We start from the raw sequence: 20,520 nt of genomic DNA on the forward strand, positions 1-20,520 counted from the left end.
AAGGGGCACCACACCAGCGCCCGGGTGTGGTGATAAATGAGCAAGGGTTCCCGCGTGTACCTGGATGAGCACGGGTAAAGAAGCTAGCCCAGGATTATAGGATTCTTTCAGCAACTTAGAATATCGGGACATTAATGGGTAAGACTAGGGAGCTAGTTGATACCATGCTTAGTAGGAAAATTAGTATAGCGTATCTTCAGGAAACTAAGTGGGTAGGGGAGAAAGCTAGGAAGATAGAGAACACAGGTTAGCAGCTCTACTATACAGGTAAGTATAGACATAAAAATGGAGTAGGTATCGTTGTAGATAAATACCTGAAAGATTCGGTAGTTACAGTCATGAGGAAAGAAGATCGAATTATTTTAGTAAATCTTGTGATCGGAGGGAGCATAGTTAAAATTATTAGTGCTTACACACCCTAGGTAGGTTTGGATGATCTTACTAAAGAGCAATTCTGAGAGCAGATAGATGACGTGGTTCAAGAGATACCTTTTGGGGAGAAACTATTTATAGGAGGCGATTTCAATGGCCATGTGGGAGTGCATAAGTAAGGGTATGAGAAGGTGCATGGTGGCTTTGGTTTTGGTGACCTTAACGAAGGTGGTCGGAGGATTTTAGATTTTGCAGTAGCTTTTGACCTTATAGTGGGGAATACTCTCTATAGGAAGCAAGAAGAGCATTTAATTACCTTTAAGAGCAGAGCCAATAGAAGCCAAATTGACTACTTTCTTGCTAGAGGTGTAGACCGCCTAACATGTAAGGTTTGTAAGGTTATTCTCGAAGAGTGTCTAGTGGCTCAGCATAGACTTTTGGTGTTAGATATTTGTCTCAAGGGGAACATTAAAAGGAGAAAGGAAACTAGATGCCCACGGACTAAATGGTAGGGCCTAAGAAGGGATAAACTAGAGGTATTCAAGGAAAGAACGTCTCAAGAAGTACAGTGGAGAGTGGGAGGAGATAGTGACAATATGTGGAATACCATAGCTAACGGTATTAGAAGAATATCGAGAGAAGTTCTTGGGGAGTCGAAGGGAAAAGGTCAAATTTCTAAGAAGACATAGTGGTGGAATGACGAGGTTCACACCAAGATAAAAGCCAAGAATGAGTGCTTTAAAAAGTGACAAAAGGACCGGAATGAGAAAAAATTTCAGGGTTATAAGCAAGCTAGCAAGGAAGCTAAGAAAGCCGTTAGGGATGCTAAGTTGAAAGCCTATGAGAATTTCTACGCTAGACTCGATAGTAAAGATGAAGAAAAGATTATTTATAAACTTGCCAAGTTGCGAGAAATGAGAGCTAAAGACATTTCTCAAGTTAAGTGTATAAAATATTTTGATTCGGTGGTGTTGGTAAAAGACGAGGCGATTAGGGATAGATGGAAGTCGTATTTCGAGAAGTTGTTAAATGAGAAACATGAATGAGGCTTTGGTGGGGAGGAAAAGTATGTACCTGGTGAGAACATAGAATATGAATTTTATCGGAGAATACAAAAGTTCGAAGTGGTCAAAGCTTTGAAAATGATGAAACCAGGTAAGGCCTTAGGACCAGATGATATCCCTATTGAAGCGTGAAAAAGTCTAAGTGACCTGAGGGTGACTTGGTTGACGAAATTGTTTAACAAGATTATTATGACTAGGAAGATGCCCAACGAATGGAGAAGGAGCACTCTAATACCTATCTATAAGAATAAAGGGGATATCCAAAGCTACAATAACTATAGAGGTATTAAATTGATGAGTCATGCAATGAAATTATGGGAAAGAGTTATTGCGTATTGCTTGAGGATGGTGACTACGTTGTCAGAGAAACAGTTTGGGTTCATGTCTGAAAGATCAACCATGGAAACTATCTACCTATTAAGGACAATGGTAGAAAAACACAGAGCAAAGAAGGAGGATCTCCATATGGTTTTCATAGACTTAGAAAAGGCTTATGATAGGGTGCCTAAAGACATCATATGGTGGGTTCTGGAGAGAAAAGGAGTGACCAAAGGATATACCGAAGTGATTAGTGACATGTATGAAGGTGCTGTCACTACCATTCGATCACTAGTAGAGGAAACGAGTGAATTCCCAATCACTATAGGATTGCATTAAGGGTCAGCCTTGAGCCCATACATTTTCGCCTTAGTTATGGATGAATTGACTAGACAATTTCAGGAAGATATCCCATGGTGTATGATGTTTACAGATGACATTGTCCCGTAGATGAAACCACTAGAGGTGTTAATACGAAACTAGAAATTTGTAGGGAAGCATTAGAGTCAAAGGGTTTTCGAATAAGTAGGAGTAAAACTGAGTATATGGTGTGCAAGTTTAGTGGTATCAGCAGTGCGCACGAAGAAAGAGTGATTATTGAAGACTAGGAGATACCTAAGAGTGATCATTTTAGATACTTTGGTTCAATCATTAGTAGAGATGGAGAGATTGCCAATGATGTGACCTATAGGATCTAAGTGGGTGGCTTAAGTGAAGAAGCGCTACTGGTGTATTGTGTGACAAGAGGGTTCCCATAGAATTGAAGGGAAAATTCTATGGAACTGCCATCAGACCAGCGATGCTTTACGGGACAGAATGTTGGTTTATTAAGAAACAACAGGTGAACAAAATGGGTGTAGTGAAAATGAGAATGTTGAGGTGGATGTTTGGTAAGACTAGAAGAGACGTGATTAGAAATGAAACGGTTCGTGAGATGGTAGGTGTAGCACCCATAGAAGAGAAGTTGAGGGAAAATAGGCTAAGGTGGTTTGGGCATGTCTACCGTAGACCAAGAGATGTAGTAGTTAAGAGAGCGGATATAATAGCTTTAGGTAGCAATGCCACGGGGAGGGGTAGACCTAAATTGATATTAGATGTTGTGGTGCACAACGATATGAGTATAGTAGATTTGTGTGAACAAGTGGCCCTTGACAGAGCTCAATGGAGGAAAATGATTCATGTAGCTGACCCCAAGTGATTAGGACTTAAGGCTCGGCTCGGTTTGGTTTGGTTATATGTAAACCATGGTCTAAGAACCAAAAGGAAAAGATTCAGAGTAAGATAGAAGGATAATGATAAAGCAAATATCATAGATTCATAGACTTAACAATATCAAAGTTCTCAATTTGCTGAAACATACCTCATTTTTAAGTACATCTTCTTTTATTTCTCCCTCAAATTCAGCTATTCCCTTCATGGTTTCACAGTATTGCACTTCTAGAAATTTTAGATTCTTTAATAATGGATGCATATTGGACGGAAACACGTGCATTAGTTTACTGCAACGGCTGACCTCCAAATCCCTCAGTTGGCAAAAAGACCCTTGTTCTTCCAAAACAGCTATTGATTGCTTGTCCCAAATCTTTATTATGTTACCCAGCTCATCAATGATCAATCTCTCCAAGACAGGAAAAATAACCTACAAAGTAGTTTGATAGACGAATCATTAGGACTTCTCCATGTAAATGTTGCCCGCCAAGCAGTATCAAACAACTGCTACACAAGGAATAAGTCAGCTAGTTAATTGTTTGAGATCAAAACCATAACATGCACTGTCCTCCAAATAAGAACCTTTCATTTTTTGGGAAATACTAAGGTACTGCCACGTTATGGGTGTGCCCAGATTAAAAAAAGTTATACTTTTAAATAGCGTTCTTCAACATTAATGATGTAGTTAGGAGCATTGGGGGAGGATGGACTATCAACGATAGAAATAGTTGATTTGGGCAGTCGGCAGCGACCGAAGACTCCGATTGGCATAGCACTGGTAGCTCCAAATTTAAGTGTAATTCCATGGCATTCAATTTTTTTAGTATGTCATCCAAGTAGGACTTATCGCCCATTCCATTTAATAAAAATTAGATACACAATGAATATCGATCAATGAGATTTTTTAATGCATATTCAGACAAGAACCAACCATTTTAACGTGATCAGTAACATAACAGATCGCATTTCATGCCTGCGTTTGTCAGGCCTAAAGGGGACTATCTAGTCCTCTGTGGACTGAAGAGAAATCTATTACCACAGAAAATAAAAAAATTACTTAAAAGAAGCCATTTTTTTTAAACGATAAAAATATTACTCCGTATTAGGGAAATGTGACAATAGGTACATCAAGTTGAGGGAGAAAGAATAAGGAACTAACCAAAAGTTGGGGGAAAATAAAAATTAAACATGACACCTAGAGGGCCGAAGCCCACTTGAAAAGGATAGAAACAAAGCCTACTACCAGTCATAGTGTTCCCTATGAGTTTGTAAGGACTATTCTAAGAGAGATCAATCTATACTATATAGAAATATTGTTAGTGTGGGTGAGAAAATAGCGGGTTTGCAAGAGAGGAAGAAATTATTGACAAAAAAAAATTGAATGTATTTTTTTTTCAACAAATATAAAAAACAAGCCTATTATAAGCTGGAAATAAAAAAGAATGAAAAGACTATTAAGGGAAGAATACTCACACACAAGTAGGAAAGTTCTAATTCCTGACCTATTAAGATACAAGAGTTTTGGCCAACTAAGATAGCTCCAGTTGGTTAAAAAAAATAAATGTATACTACATGCTTTTTCAAATGGTTTCAATCTCCAAATAGGAATCTAATTTGTGACCATAAGTATCTAATTAGCTTTGTTTATCTTATATCTTTCACAATTGCAAATTAATTGGAATTTATTCTTTTCACACTTTAAATTTTTAATTCATAACAGTAGATATATGTTTTTCTTTGCATAGAACTGGAACAATGTTATCGTGCATCAAATACGAGGCTGAAAAAATTCAACTATCTCTTTTGCCCATTCGATACACGAGACCAAAAAAAATATCAATGTGATTTTTTTTTTGTCTCATTCATGAACGGGCACAACGCTAGTAATGATAAAGCACATGTATCTTTCCATTGAATAAAGGTAGTGCATGGATGCTAGAGTTGCCTTTGGTTGTGCCTGCCTTCCCCAATTTGGTACAGAAGCTTTCAAGCTTTGGCAGATCCCACAAACTTATTCCTAAATGAGAATAACAGATCAATCTAAGAACCACCCGGAATTACAAACCCCCCTCCCCTTTTCTCTTCTTTCTTTATTTCTTTCCCCTCTTCTTTTTTCCTCGATGTACCCATTGTCGAGTTTATCCTTAATAATATTTTTGCTGTTTAAAAAAAAAATACCTTAGTAAACTAATTAACAGGACAATGATAAAGTCCGATAAAAAAAAAAAAGGACAATGACAAAGCTTACCTTTTCACTGAAAAGAGGTTGGGCACAGGAAGAAGAGCTTCCCATGATTATTTCCATCTTCTCCTTTTGGGCATAAAAGCTTAAGAGATTTGGTAGATCTTTCAATTTCAGCTGCTTCAGTTTACTGAACTTCACCTCACTGGTGAGTTCATCTTCATCATTTCGTCTTTCAAATCTAACTATTCCCTCCATGATTTTGCACGATCTTACTTCTAGCTCTTCAAGGTGAATAAGTCCTTTCGCGGTGGTTGGGGAGAAGAGATACTTTGACTTACAATCTTCAATAATTAACACAGTTAAATTATTGAACGACTGTAAGCGATGCAGCTCATGACTTTGCCCTGATGATTTTGACTCACCAATAAGATATTCCAAGTCCTCAACACATGATGTAACTTTGAGGTATTTCAAGTCAAGAAATCTATTTCCAACAATTTTGTCATGAAACACTTTCTTCAAACCCTCAATCTCACGGAGGACTAACACGTCAGCTTTGTCCACCAAAGGGATAAACTCATTTCTTAACTGAATACCTTCTAGTTTCAACATGCATCTTCCAGAAATTAATTTTTCTGAATAATTGAATATCGAACCCACTGATATCTTAAATCTCTTCAGGTTCACAAATATTAGGTCCTCCTTGGGTAATAGCATGACATCTGGTATATAGAAGTGTAAAGTGGTTAATTTATCAGTACTCAATGACCGTCTCAGCTCCTCGAGGTTCAAATTTTCTCTACTGCTCGTGTCTTGTTGCTCGTCAATTGTGGCGCCCCATTTGTCAAAGTTTTCTGGAAAGTACAATTCCTCCAGGCTAGTTAAATTGGATGTGACACCTCGTGGAATCACCTTGAGTTTGTTACAATCTTGGAGGTCTAACACCCGTAGACTAGTCAACTGTCTGATCTCCGATGGCAACGCCTCAATATTAGAACCCCGAAGGCTAAGCACTTCAAGGTCATTCTTTAGGTCCTTAAGTATAGCAATATCTTCCAACTCACATCTATTCAGATACAGCATCCGAAGGTTTGTTAATTTTACAAGTGATGACGGGAGTCGCTGCATATGCATTCGAGTAAAAGTCAACACTGTAAGTTGCATCATTCCATTGAAAAAATTGTCTGGAACCTCAATATCGGCAAGTTCGCTATTGTCAACCATTAAAGTTTCTAGTTCTGGATATACCAACCCATCTGGAAGATGTTTAACATTTTTGAAACTTAAAGACATTGCTTTGTACAATGGGCCATTTGTGGGATTCCGTGGCCATTGAAGGGCACCATGATCTACCAGAAATGCTTCTTTCTCACGTGCAATTGAGATTCCAACATCTCTTATGACATCATGAATTTTGACAATAGTTTCATGATCTTCAGTTGACAACAAAGAAGCTGATTTGAGGACATCAACCACTGTACACATGGCAGTTCTTGCTTCATCAAATGTACGAGGGTTTTGAGCAAGCAAACTCCTTGCCATGCAGTGTCTCGTCAATTCGTCAATCGAAATCTTAGCATCCTCAGCAAATAAACAGCAGAGCAAGAAACAGGATTGCGCATCCGATGACGGTAACATATCATAACTTACCCATAAGGTGGCCCAAACACTTCGGTTAATACCTTCAATTTGTGTGAGCATGTGCCTCTCTAGCTTATCCAAAGCATTCTTCCACGTGTGGTATGGCCTATCTTTTACTGCGGCTCCAAGAGCATTTATGGCAACTGGCAATCCTTTGCATTTTCTACACACTTCGTGTGCTAGGGAATCTATTTCTGGCCGAGACTCGATAGTGTTTCCTATCTTCTTCTTGAATAGGTTCCATCCTTCTCCCTCCGGTAGCTCTGCAATTGGAAAATTTCTATCAGCTTTCATTGTGATTCTTAACAAATCTTCCTTTCGAGACGCTAGCAGAACTTTACACCCTATATTTCCTTCCATGACAGGAATACCTATTGCCTTCAGGTCCACCTCTTCCCAAATATCATCCAATATTACTAGATATTTCTCGCCATTCTTGAATTTATTCCACAACTTTCCCTTTTCATCCTTCGTGGCATCCAATGTTAAATTCAATTTGTCTGCTAGTTTTTTTTGTATGTCCTTCACATTGTGATCCTTAGAGACAGCTACTAGCGGGACTTGCTTAAAAGTTCCATCATCTAGCATTTTCTTGGCGACCTTCTCGACTAATGTGGTCTTACCGACCCCTCCTAGCCCATACACGCCAATCATTTTAACTTCGGGATCTCTTAACGCACCCACAATATCCTCAAGAATTGGTGTCCGAGAATCCAAGTGAATAAAATTCTCGGCAGATGGAAATTCAAGTTCTGGAGGAGGCGGCTTAGGGCGTGAAATTTTATCAAAATGGCTTTCCTGAGCGAGTTTCTTGACATCCTCGATCTTCTCTTCTGCTTGTTTGCTCAATCGGTACCTCCACTTGATGTTAGGACATGAGCATGCAAAGCAGTGCATTTCTGCCTCGTCTGTACTTTGCCCCACAAGGTTCTGAACGTAATTCTTCATTGTGTCCACGTCTTTTTGCCATTGTAAAACATCCTCCTCAATCTCTTCACCGCGATCATGGGCCTCTTTTACTTCCCTTTCAATTTTTTCCCTACGAACTTCAAGAGTTGTCATTTCCCTTTGCAAATTGTCCAAGTTTGTTCTGTAATGACAAACGTATTTTCCTGCTTTAGTCACTGCTGTGACGGCTTCATCAAAGACCATACATCCCAAATGCTCAATTATGCCTTGCGGAGTACACATTTTTCTGCTAGGGCGTTAGAGCTCTTCTGATACTTCCAAAAGTAATGTGTACTTGATGGGATTCAAATTTGAGAGAAGATAAATAAAGCTCTTTGTATCTGCAGTAAAAAGGAAAAAGATTATTAGAGGGAAAAAAAAAAAAAAAAAGAGCAAGATGAGCAATTACAACCAAAATAAAGTACTTTCTTTCGATGGCCAAGAAGAGAGAGAGATATTCCACCTCTAGCTTTTTATTTTTAGTTAATTTTCTTTCTTTTGGAGAAAAATCCAGCTGTAAGTGATCCAGCAAATCATAAGTTCACATATATGGTATTGCCCAGAATGTTATACATGGGTGGTTCATACACATTTACATCTATAAAGAAATCAAAAGGAGTTAATCACAATACATGCATATACCATGAGTTGGAAGCTAGTCAATAATGACATCCTATCATTATCTCCAGCAAGAAAAAAAAAATCTAGTAAGAAATGTGAATATTTAGGTGTGACGATTGATTTTAGTTTATCCTTTGAGAGATAGAGGGAGTATATAGTAAGGAAAAAATTGACAAATCATACTATTATGGGACTGAATCCTAATCCATGAGTAAGAATATATAGGATTAACAAACATTATGAAAGCTCCACTTAGGACCATGATTTAATTTATCCTTAAATCTGTCAATTTGGCGATCTTTCGTTTTCCACGTACCATAGTATATTTCTGTAATCAGCTTGTCCTCACTTACCACTCTTAGGTTGAGGCCTTTCGTGGGTCCTTCTCAATCCGACAAAGACGATTAAAACCGTTCAACTTTTAAATTTTGTTGACAATATTAATCATGCCAAAAATCATGTCAATCAGAGAAAAATATAGTGACACACTCAACAAATGAATTCTGTGATTATATCTTTCCATGCCAGATGGACATACTTTTTGGCACAAACAATATTATTGAAGAAATTTTGGAAAAGAACGATTTCGACTATCTTATAGGCACGGGACGCTGGGCCTCCGAGCCACCCAAGCCCGTTCCAGAACTTTGAATAAATACTTATTTGTAATTTTTAAGCTAAAAAATAATGGGTTTACTGAAATCATTTAAACAATGCAAGAAAATTTTAAAAATTATTTTCGTAAGCCCATTATTTTTAAACTTGAAAATTACAAATAAGTATTTATTTTTTAAAAAGGTTTTTGAAACGGGCACATCTATGTACAATATAAGATACACAATAAATATTTTTAATGTACTCTACTGGTCCCCCCAAACTTCAAAAAATTAAATATAAAGTGGTTAATGTAGTGGAAAACAATTAAATCTTGTTGTTTGAGTATGTATGTTTGGCCAATTATAAATAGAAAATAGCTTTTAATTTTTCTTGTACAATATTATTCCTTAGATTTCATGACATATTGAATTATTAAATTGTATGCAAGGAAAATTTAAAAATTCAACAACCATGTGAATATGAGGAACTTCAGGTTCAAAGTTTTGCCCCCTCTCTATGTAAATGCTAGCTCTGCCCCTACAGGACCGGGAGGGTTCACAAAAGACCTGAACCTAAGGGTGCAGTTCAACTAAGTGACTGCAAACGAGATGATTCCCATATTTTCTTAGAAGAAAAGGAAATCGTGTTTTGAACAATATTTTGTTTCTAGTCAGCTAAAATTTTGGACAATTTTTCGTAGGTCTTTACCCTTTGACAAATAAGTTAACAAACTTTGAACTACGAGTTCTTTAATACTTTCAAGAACTCCATAGTTGATTAAATATTAATAGAAGTCACCAATGAGAAGGCAAGTAACTCTTCCATAGATATCTTTTAGCATATTGTCGGGATCTAAAAACCAATACTAATATTTTTTTTTATCAGCAAAAAATTTCATTAACTCATAACACGAAGTACAAAGATAATAGAGGCTTGGGTACCTGTTTGTACCACAATTAAGATTTCTATTTTTACCCGTCGATCAGGTGACACGTGGCAGGGGTAAATATGAGCAAATGTGAGGATAGAGTGGACTTAACTTAATGATTCAGAGTGGAGATGAATCGATGGGGAAACTATAAAAAGTCTTGTCCATCGATTGGCCTACACGTGGCGTATTCTTGTGGCATTTTGGACCGTCGATCGGGTGACAGGTGTCAAATGGACGTGGATCCCATGTTTCCACGATTGAAGAGGATGGAAACCGCAATCAACGAGACAATTTTCTCAACGTGGGCATGATCGGCAGTTGAAGGAAGTTCATAATCAGAATCCGAGAAGTTTTCAACTGCCACTTTGGGGGGAAAGTTTTGAATTCAAATGTAATGTAAGGAGGCCTATTTAAGTACAAGTTAGTAGCAGTTTCAAAGACACACAAACAACGCCAATCAGGCCTTTATCTTTTCTTTTCTAGGAGTAGAATTAACTTGTAATTGTTCACTCAATCATCTCGATTGGTTGTTCTTCTACCTTGAGGGTTAATAAAGTCCATTTTGTTAATCTTCTTCCATACTTCATCCACTTCATTGTTTGTTTCCAAAGAAGTCCTGAAATACGGCAAGGAACCAAACTCCACTTTTCACATCCACATTCCAGCAAGCTTTACAATACGATTTCCCGTCGATTCTCCGTCGATTGGAAAGAAAACAAGAATTTTGATAACAATTTTGGCGCTAGAAGGAGGGCTCATTACTAATTTGGAAGTGAGTAATGGCACCAAAGACTAGGAATCAATTGCCGACAGATGGCAACAATGACAATAATTCTGCCAACACTAATGGTGGAAGTGATGCAAATGGAGTTAATACTGGGAATCCGGACCAGAGAAGTCCAGAAGTAGGCCAACCAATTGGTCTAGAAAGTGAGTCACGTGATTTGGTCCAAAAATTTGCAAGAGTTTTAAATGATCCAGAAAGTGAAGTAGCCAAAACTTTGATGGCTATGTTTAAGGCAGCAGTGGTACAAAATCAACCAACAGTGGAAGTCCCAGTTAACGTACACGTTAACCCTGGACAAACCAGTGGATATGCTAACCGAAGTGCTGAAATACCTTCTATGTAGGTATTTGAAAATCCAACTTTTGAAACTGTTTTTACTGGTATGAATAAAGTCCCAAATAATGTTAGCAATGGTCAAAATCAGAGCTTTTATCAAAGTATACCAACCACTGTCCCTATGGGAACAGAGACGGGGAACATTGGAAATAATGCCCATGGAGGGCAAAATGCGTATGCAAGTATTTTTAGGAATGATAATAGGAATATTCCAGGTATGGCTAATGGTGATCCAAATCTTTATGGGTATGATCCACCAAACGTAAGAAGACAAGATTATCCATATGGATATGATATTAGGCCTGAAACTCTTGTTCCTCCACATCAAACTGGAAGAATTCAAGAGCCTTATTTAAGGGCTCAACTCACGAATATTATGCAAGACATGTATGGCCCTGGATTACGGAGAATCGAAAAACCTATGTTTAGAAAACCATATCCAAATTGGGTTGATAATGTGCCTTTCCTAGGCATTATAGAATCCCAGATTTAGTTCTTTTCAATGGAGAGGAAAATCAATCAACAATAGAGCATGTTGGGAGATTTTGCCTGCAAATAGGCGAAGCGGATTTGGATGAGGCTCTGAAATTAAAATTGTTTCCTCATTCTCTTACTAGAACTGCTTTTTCTTGGTTTATTAACTTGCCTCCAAATTCTGTTCATTCGTGGAGGGAAATGGAAGAACAGTTCCATACTCAATTTTTTAGACATGCACCAGAAATTTCAGTAGCAGACTTGGCTAAAATCAAACAAAAGCCTTCAGAGTCTGTTGAACAATATATGAACAGATTCAAAAAGATTAGGAATCAGTGTCATTTTTACATTCCTGAATCTGAAATAGTAAAGATAGCCCAAGAAGGGCTAGATTATGATTTTAAGAAACATTTTACTGGAACTGAATTCAGAGATTTATTTGATTTTACTTCCAAAGCCATAGGATATGAGGCTATTCTTATGGAAGGAGAATACAGGAAGAGTAAATCACTGGGCACATATTACCAAGATATAGAAGGAGATGTGGAGATTGATGTTGCCCAAGTAATTGGAAAGGCACCAATTGTTTGTGATACTTTAACAAAGGCTGAGAAACCTGTGAATATGCCTTCATCACATCCGAATAGGAGAAATCAAGCAAATTTTAGACAATATTCATTTGATTTGTCTAAAGCTGATCAACTTTTTGATGAACTAATTAATCAAAAGTTCTTAACTTTATCACCAGGGCATATGATTCCTCTTGAAAAGGATAGAAAAGGAAAAGATTACTGCAAGTGGCATAATTCTTTTAGACATAATACTAACAATTGCGTCACATTTCGAAATTGTGTGCAGGACATGATCCAGAAGGGCCTGTTACAGTATGCTAAAGGAAATAAAGAAGTAATGGGTATTGATATTGATCCTTTTCCTTTGGTAGAGGTCAATATGGTGACTGCCAGATCGAAGAAAGGAAAAATGGCATCTCAAATTGAAAGAAGGATTCAAGAACAAGAAGAAATTATGGAAGAAGAAGTTCAAGTGAGGCAGAAGTTTGAAAATTACTTTTGTTTAAGGTGTGATGAGAAGATCAAGAAAGGGGAAGAAATGATTGCGGAAAAAGAATACAATGGTACCTATGCTAAAGGTTCCATTAGATTCAACACTATGGGAAGTAGTGATTTGCAGATTTATGTAGGACCAAAGTTGATTTTTGAAGGTGAAGACCCTGGAATTTTTATACCTTCCGAATCACTCAAATGGTATGGGGAAGATGATGGACCATTCCTGTTTAAAGGATATCCTGTGATTCCAGCACTCCCTGGGAGGCCAGATGTAAGCCTAATATACCCACCTTCATTTATGAATGGAAGGGGAAGAGGTTTTTACCCAAGAGGTGTGAGATCAAGGGGAAGAATGCCTTTTGTTAGGGGTGGATACCAAGGAAGGATGGTGACTCCACCGAATATCGAACATAATGGGTGGAACACGGTGAGACATCCTAAATTCCCAAATGTAAGGGAATTTGAGCCCATTACCAACACTCAGAAAATGAGGTTACAAAGGAAGATCTCAGAAAGAGAAAGAAGAGACCAACAGATAGTGATGGATTCAACACAATGGCCAGAAATAAAAGCCAAACCAGCCCCTATGGTTTGGACTAGAGAATCAACTATGCCAGTTTTGGCAATACCTGAACAGAAAGCAAAGGAGGTGGAAAAACTTGGGGGGCAAACAAACAAACCAACCATTACTCAAAGGCTTGGGGGGCAAAGCTCAAGTTCTTCCCCTGCTCTGTCGATTAAGGAGCAAAAGGCAGAATTCAAGAAGAGCTTAAAGAAGAAAATGGAAGAGTTTCAACAAGTATTGTTAGAAGATGATGAAGATGATGATCTGTTGTCAGTTAGCAGTTCAGATATGATGAAGGAAGATTTCAAAGAAGACAAGAATGAAGTAGACTCTCAAAAGTCTACTACTTTTGGTCAAGCACTGGATACAATCCAATTCGGGTCAGTTTCCCCTACTAGAATTCATTGCAATATGATGTTAGTTTTGCCAAAAACTTTTCAGGCAAAACCTAATCAGCCCACAAGTTTAGAAGGGGATGTTGAAGACAAAACGGATGCTATAGTGAAGATAAACAAGCAGGAAGAAGATTTTAAAAAGAAGTCTATTCAAATTGAGAAAGATGCAAAAGGAAAAGATATGGTTATCTTGAGGGCTCCTGAAAATGCCTTGGTCAGGCATTTAAAGCCATTATATATTATGATTCATATTAATGGGCAACCTATTAATAAGGTTTTGATTGATAATGGAGCTATAGTAAACATCTTGCCTTCGAGAATGATGAAGACTCTGAACAAAAATGAGTCAGATCTAATCCCAACAGAAGTGACAGTTGGAAATTTTGCAGGAGGGTGTTCACCTGCTAAAGGTGTGATTTCTTTGCAATTGCAAATTGGAAACAGGAAGATGAACACTACTTTCTTTGTTATTGATTCTTCTTCCAATTAAAATGCCTTGGTAGGCAGAGATTGGATTCATATAAATGGGTGTGTTCCCTCTTCTTTACATCAGGCATTAATATTTCTGAAACAAGGAGAGGATAAAGATATCGACGGTATGGAAATTTTCTGGGCAGACAAACATCCATTTAAAGCAGATACCAACAATGTGGAAGCAGGTCTGTATGATGAAGACTTATGGCCAATCAAGGTGGAAGGTTCAGAAGTAAAATCGATGGGGATAAGCGTTACTGAAAGCCAATTCTTTAAATACATCACAGATGGTTTTAAAGAAATAAGTGGAGATTTTGTTAGACTTAACATGATACTAAGGTCTAGTGGTTCTACATCAAAGGTTTTCCATGATCAGTGACAATCTAAATCATGTGAATGAAGAGTTAGCTACTTTAAAAGCTACTTTTAAGAGATTATTTTCTTTCATTGTATCTAGGAAATTAGAGGCTGATGAGCCTATTTCTTGTAATTGGGCAGACTGCGTAGTTGATGATAGTCCTTTGTCTGTTAAGGAATTAGCTATGGAAGATCTTAAAGCTGCTCCTGCTAAACTTGATGATTATAAAGCAGAAGTAAAAGATCCATTAGAGGATTTTAATGTAGGAACAGAGGAAGATCCTAGAATTCTTCATGTATGTGCTGCTTTACCTGATGAAATAAAGGATCGTTTGAAGTACTTGTTGTCAGAATTCAAGGATTGCTTTGCTTGGGATTATCCTGATATGCCTGGTTTGAATAGATCACTAGTTGAACATAAAATTCCTATTAAAAAGGACTTTGTCCCATATCAACAGATTCCAAGACAGATGACACCTGAAGTTCAAAAGGAAGTAAAGAAAGAAATGGAACGATTATTTAAGGCCAAATTTATTAGGCCTGTTAAGTATGTTGAATGGATTTCAAATATTGTTCCTGTAATCAAGAAAAATGGTAAGGTTAGAATATGCATTGATTTTAGGAATTTGAATACAGCATCACCAAAAGATGAGTATCACATGCCTGTGGTAGACCATTTAGTGGATGCAACCGCAGGCCATCGATTTCTTTCCTTTATGGATGGTTATTTTGGGTATAACCAAATATTTATTGCAGAGGAAGATACACACAAAACTGCATTTAGATGTCCAGGATATATTGGACTATTTGAATGGGTTGTTATGGCGTTTGGATTAAAGAATGCAGGAGCAACTTATCAAAGAACAATGAATGTGATTTTTCATGACCTAATTGGAAGGTTTATGGAAGTTTATATTGATGATATAGTGGTAAAATCACATACATTTGATGAGCATGTAGACTATTTAAGGCAAGTCTTGTTGAGAATGAGACTATATAAGCTGAAAATGAATGCAATGAAATGTGCTTTTGGAGTTACTGCTGGAAATTTTTTGGGATTTCTGGTTCATAAGAAAGGAATTGAGGTTGATAAAGATAAAGCAAAAGCTATAATAGAAGCACAACCTCCAACAAATAAACAGGAACTCCAACAGTTTCTAGGACAGGTAAATTTTCTCAAGCGATTTATCTCCAATTTGTCTGGAAAAACTCTTGCTTTTTCCCCACTATTAAAGTTAAAATCTCAGAAAGATTTTACATGGGAAAAAGAACATCAGAAGGCTTTTGAGTTTTTGAAGCAATCATTGGTAAGGCCTCCTGTTCTGATGCCACCAATAATTGGAAAACCTTTGAAATTGTATATATCGGCAGGACACCAATCGATTGGTTGTCTTTTGGCTCAAGACAATGAAAATGGTCATGAACAAGCCATTTATTATCTTAGTAGGAGGTTAAATGAATGTGAAATAAAATACAAGCCTATTGAAAAGCTATGCTTAACATTATACTTTTCTACCATCAAACTTAGATGTTATATGTTACCATTGACGGTGCATGTAATTGCACAAACGGATGTCATTAAATATATGTTACAAGGCCTATATTAAGGGGCAAACAAGGAAAATGGTTGTTATCATTAATAGAGTATGATTTACAGTACGTGCCTCAAAAGGCAGTAAAAGGGCAAGCTTTAGCTGACTTCATTACTAATCATCCTAACATATTAATAGAAAAGGATGAATTTGAGATACATATGGTTGAAATAAAACCATGGAAGTTGTCATTCGATGGCTCCAAGACTAACAGAGGAGTTGGAGCAGGTGTAGTTTTTACATCCCCAAAAGGAGAATTCTTACAGTTTTCTTTTCAGTTAGATGAAAACAGGATTCTGACCAATAATCAAGCTGAGTATGAAGCTTTGATTATTGGTTTAGAGATTGCAAAAGAATTGAATATTAGGTATTTAAATGTTGCAGGAGATTCACAATTGGTAATTCGACAGATAACAGGTGAATATAAGTGCAATCATCCTTTATTAGAATTACAGCTACAGAAAGTTAAAATTCTGATAACATATTTTGATGAAGTGCATTTACAACATGTTTATAGATTGGAAAATAGTGATGCCAATCAGATGGCACAAATTGCTTCTGGAATTAGGATTCCAGAAGGGCGCATTTACAACATGTTTATAGATTGGAAAATAGTGATGCCAATCAGATGGCACAAATTGCTTCTGGAATTAGGATTCCAGAAGGGCAAAGTGAAAAATTAATAAAGGTCCAAAAAAGATTCTTGCCTTTCTCTATTGAAAGAGATAGCAATGATTTTGATGTTATGGAAATAAATCTGGTTGATGATTGGAGGGTTCCAATAAGGAAATTTCTAGAGAACCCAAAGGAGAAAACAGACAGAAATATAAAGCAAAGGGCCATAAACTATGTTATAGTAGGCAATGATTTGTTCAGAAAATCTTCAGATGAAATATTATTGCTGTGTATTGATAAATCCCAAGCAATGACAGTTATGGGTGAAGTTCATGAGGGAACTTGTGGTTCTCACCAGTCTGGAGAGAAAATGAAATGGTTACTCAAAAGATATGGCTATTATTGGCCAACAATAAGGAAAGATTGTATCTCATATGCTAAGGGATGTCAGAAATGTCAGCAATATGGACCTATTCAAAGGGTTCCAGCTTTTCCTTTACAATCAATTGTTAAACCATGGCCTTTCAGGGGATGGGCAATTGATATGATTGGAGAAATAGTCCCTCATTCTTCTCAGCAGCATGAGTATGTAATGGTGGCTACGGATTATTTTACAAAATGGACAGAAGCTATCCCATTGAAGAATGTAGCACAGAAACAAGTAATTGATTTCATTGAGGAGCATATTTTCTGTCGATTTGGTATTCCTGAGACAATCACAGTTGACCAAGCATCTGTGTTCAATGGTCATGAAGTAATGACTTATGTTAACTCATATGGAGTTAAAATCTTGAATTCTTCTCCTTATTATGCCCAAGCAAATGGGCAAGTAGAATCTACAAATAAAATCATTAAGAATACTTTGTCTAAAATGATAATCGACAATCCAAGGGATTGGCATAATCTACTGCCAAGAGTGTTGTGGGCCTATAGGACTTCAAAAAGGGAGAGCACCAGGGCTACACCATATGAGTTAGTATATGGCCAAGCCGCAGTTTTACCCGTCGAAGTTAATATTATATCTCACAGAGTGGCTAAGCATTATGGCCCAAACAATATGGATTTCGAGGAAGCAATGTATCAAGAATTAGATGGGCTGGAAGAATCCAGAATAGATGCTTTAAACAACATACAAGCACAGAAAAGAAATTTAGAAAGAGTCTACAATAAAAGAGTCCATGAGAAATCATTTGCAGAAGGTGATTTGGTTTGGAAGGCAATTTTGCCTTTAGATAAGAAAAAGAAAGGGTACTTTGGTAAATGGTCTCCAAATTGGGAGGGACCATTTCGTGTGTTAAAAGTTCTAAGAGGCGGTGCTTATCAGTTAGAATCTATTCTTGGAAGTGTCCATGAAAGAACAATCAATGGAAAGTATTTAAAGGCGTATTTTCCATCCCCTTGGGAGTTAATTGACGAATGAAAACATAAAATCGACGGATGGACAAATAATTCAAACTTAAACAGACCATCACTGAAAGCCTATAAATTTAGGCTAAACTTTTCATTAGAATAAAACAAGTTACATTTCCTGCTCATAAAAGGAAATAAACATCAATTTCCTATTTAGAAAGGAAATTTAGGCAGTGATAGGGTTACCCTCAGCATCAATCCGAATGATCTCAAAATAATGTGGGAAACTCCAAGTAACAAAAACATGGAATTTTTCCCAAGCATAAGTCAGGAACGAATGCTCTTTGTCCCTAGCCATTGCATCTGCATCCATCTTTATTTTCTTATCTACTAATGGCCTCATGGCCATTACACTCTTTTCAGCTTGAGCCAAGAGGTGAGCTCTCTTGTGGTTTTTCTTCCGAAGCCAGTTTTGATGCTTTTTGAACAGAGTTTTTGGGGAGTTTGGTGGCAGTTCCCAATTGGAGTGGTTTAAGTCTAACACTTTGTTATGAAGTTTAACCACTTTGTCATGTTGAACTTCATAATCAACCCAAAAGGGATCATAGAAAGCAGCAGTGCTGGTCTTCATCCAAAGCCTTATAAGAGGCAGTGCAGATTTGAACCCATGAAGATGGGTAGTAATGAGGCTACTCTCATAAAATTGAAGGGTTTCACATGCCCATAAGAAGTTCAAATAGGAGACATGTTCCTCCAGAATGTGAATATCCAAAAAGGCAAAAGCAGCCAATAACTCTTTGGCTGTAGTTTCGTCAGAATCCCTATAAATCGAATACCCAACATGGGCTTGAGATAGTGGAGGATTATACCTCAAATTCTCTAACTCTTGAAACCAATCAGGGTTCTCAGGTAGGGGGGAGATGTCAGGTTGATCATCAGAAAAGCCAACAGAAAAAAGTGGCTTTCTAACCATTTCCTTCCAATAAGCTTGTTGATTTTTGGCCCTATTGAAAAGGGATTCATGATTCTCCAAGCTTGGTTTGCCACCTGCCTCTGCCAGTTGAAATGGCATTGGCCTATATGGCATAGAGAGTAGTGAATCCAGTAACATTGCCTGGGGTTCCTCTCTGACCCAGGGAAATTGATAACTGACTTTGACGTGTGAACGTCGAACACTCGAATTAGGATATAGAGGAGGATCCTCCATTCTGACGACAACCCTTTCAGTGGGTGGATTGTTACCCCAAATGGATGGAGGGTTAGAAGGCAAAGGATCATCCCAGCCTGAAATGGCTGTAGTGGGAGAGAGTGGCCGATCGACGGTATCAAGAGAAGGCGAGGGAGTGCTTAGATCGATGTCCATGGTGCTAATTTGACTATGAAGATGAGAAGTCAATTGAAAAGAAAAGGATCGATGTATAATCATTCCACAAAGGTCCAATTTATAAGGAAAATATGAACAACGGTTCAGTTTCCAAGCAGTTAATTAAAAGCAGTTATTACCCATGATCAGCTCCCACTAACAGGAAATGGAGGAAATGACGGTTGGTATTTTCCATGGTGTGTAATTGGTTTATCCCATCGGTAAAGAAGGAAATAGTTAGCCACAATTTATATCAATTACCAAGGAATGGAATAACTTTGGTTAGTGGTTTCGTGATTTCCTATGAATTGACCCTATCAGTGGGTTTGTTTCAAATTTTAAAAGAAATGAGTAAGCAGGGTTGATTTTACCTATCGATTAGGGACGTGAGTTGCTAAGAGATTCTAGTAATTTGGATAAATACAGGAATAAGACAAACAAACTTCGAAATTAATACCAATATTTCAAGAAAAGAAGTGTAAAGGCCTGCAAACAAGGCTAAACATTGCAAGAAAATACAAAATCCAACTAATGAGATGCCTGAAACATAGAGGCCAAAATGATAAGTTGTAATGTACAGATTAATCATTGGTTCCTGAGTTTGGCTTCTAAGAGCAACTTGGAGAAATAGCTCCACTTGCTGTTGGTAGCATTGTATTTTTCCTGATATTTCAAAAGATCAGTGTTGGCCATAGCAATGATGGCCTTAGTGCTTTGCTCAACATAGGAGACCTTGGATAATTCTTGACTGATCAACTCCTTGCGTGATAATAAGATCTTTTGTTGATTGTCAAGCTGACTCAAACGAGCGAGAAGGGCTGCCTTTTCGTCCTCAATCTGTTGCAACTCATCTTTCAATTGATGTATATTGTTTCCCATGGTGTCCAAATTAGCTGAGATAGCTACAAATTGATTAAGGGTATCCTGTTTGCTCTTCATTTCTTTCTGACAGTAGGCTGCTACTGTCAAACTCTCCTTTACAATTGAGCCAAATTCTTCAAGCTTGATTTGCTCAGACAGTGGGAAAACTTTCTTGGATATCAAACAAGTAATACAGCCAGAAAAAGCTGCAGAGTGTTTAGTGGCAAGCTCCAACAGTGGAAGTTCAAGTAGCCCGAAAAAGGTTTTTATCTCATCTTTTGTTTCCTCACTAAGCTCAGATGATGGTGGAGAAGTCAGAGATTCAGAAAATTCAAAAATGGACTTGGAATAGAACTCAGAGTATTGCTTGGTTTTGGTCAGCATGAGGTCCAAGTCAG

General features: G+C 37.5%; 1 protein-coding gene across 1 annotated transcript in view; it reads right to left on the reverse strand.

Moving 5' to 3' along the window:
* The window catches only part of LOC131320820 (uncharacterized WD repeat-containing protein C2A9.03-like), a 139,299-nt gene that overhangs the window by 103,460 nt on the left and 15,319 nt on the right, over positions 1-20,520 (reverse strand). The window contains exons 7-8 of the mRNA XM_058351695.1: positions 5,212-8,078; positions 3,115-3,393 (exon numbers count right to left, since the gene is read on the reverse strand). Coding sequence (XP_058207678.1) covers positions 3,115-3,393; positions 5,212-7,980 — 3,048 coding nt within the window. The 5' untranslated portion in view covers positions 7,981-8,078. The remainder of the gene's footprint in view (positions 1-3,114; positions 3,394-5,211; positions 8,079-20,520) is intronic.

Source organism: Rhododendron vialii, chromosome 3a, assembly GCF_030253575.1.
Source record: "Rhododendron vialii isolate Sample 1 chromosome 3a, ASM3025357v1".
Taxonomy (NCBI): domain Eukaryota; kingdom Viridiplantae; phylum Streptophyta; class Magnoliopsida; order Ericales; family Ericaceae; genus Rhododendron; species Rhododendron vialii.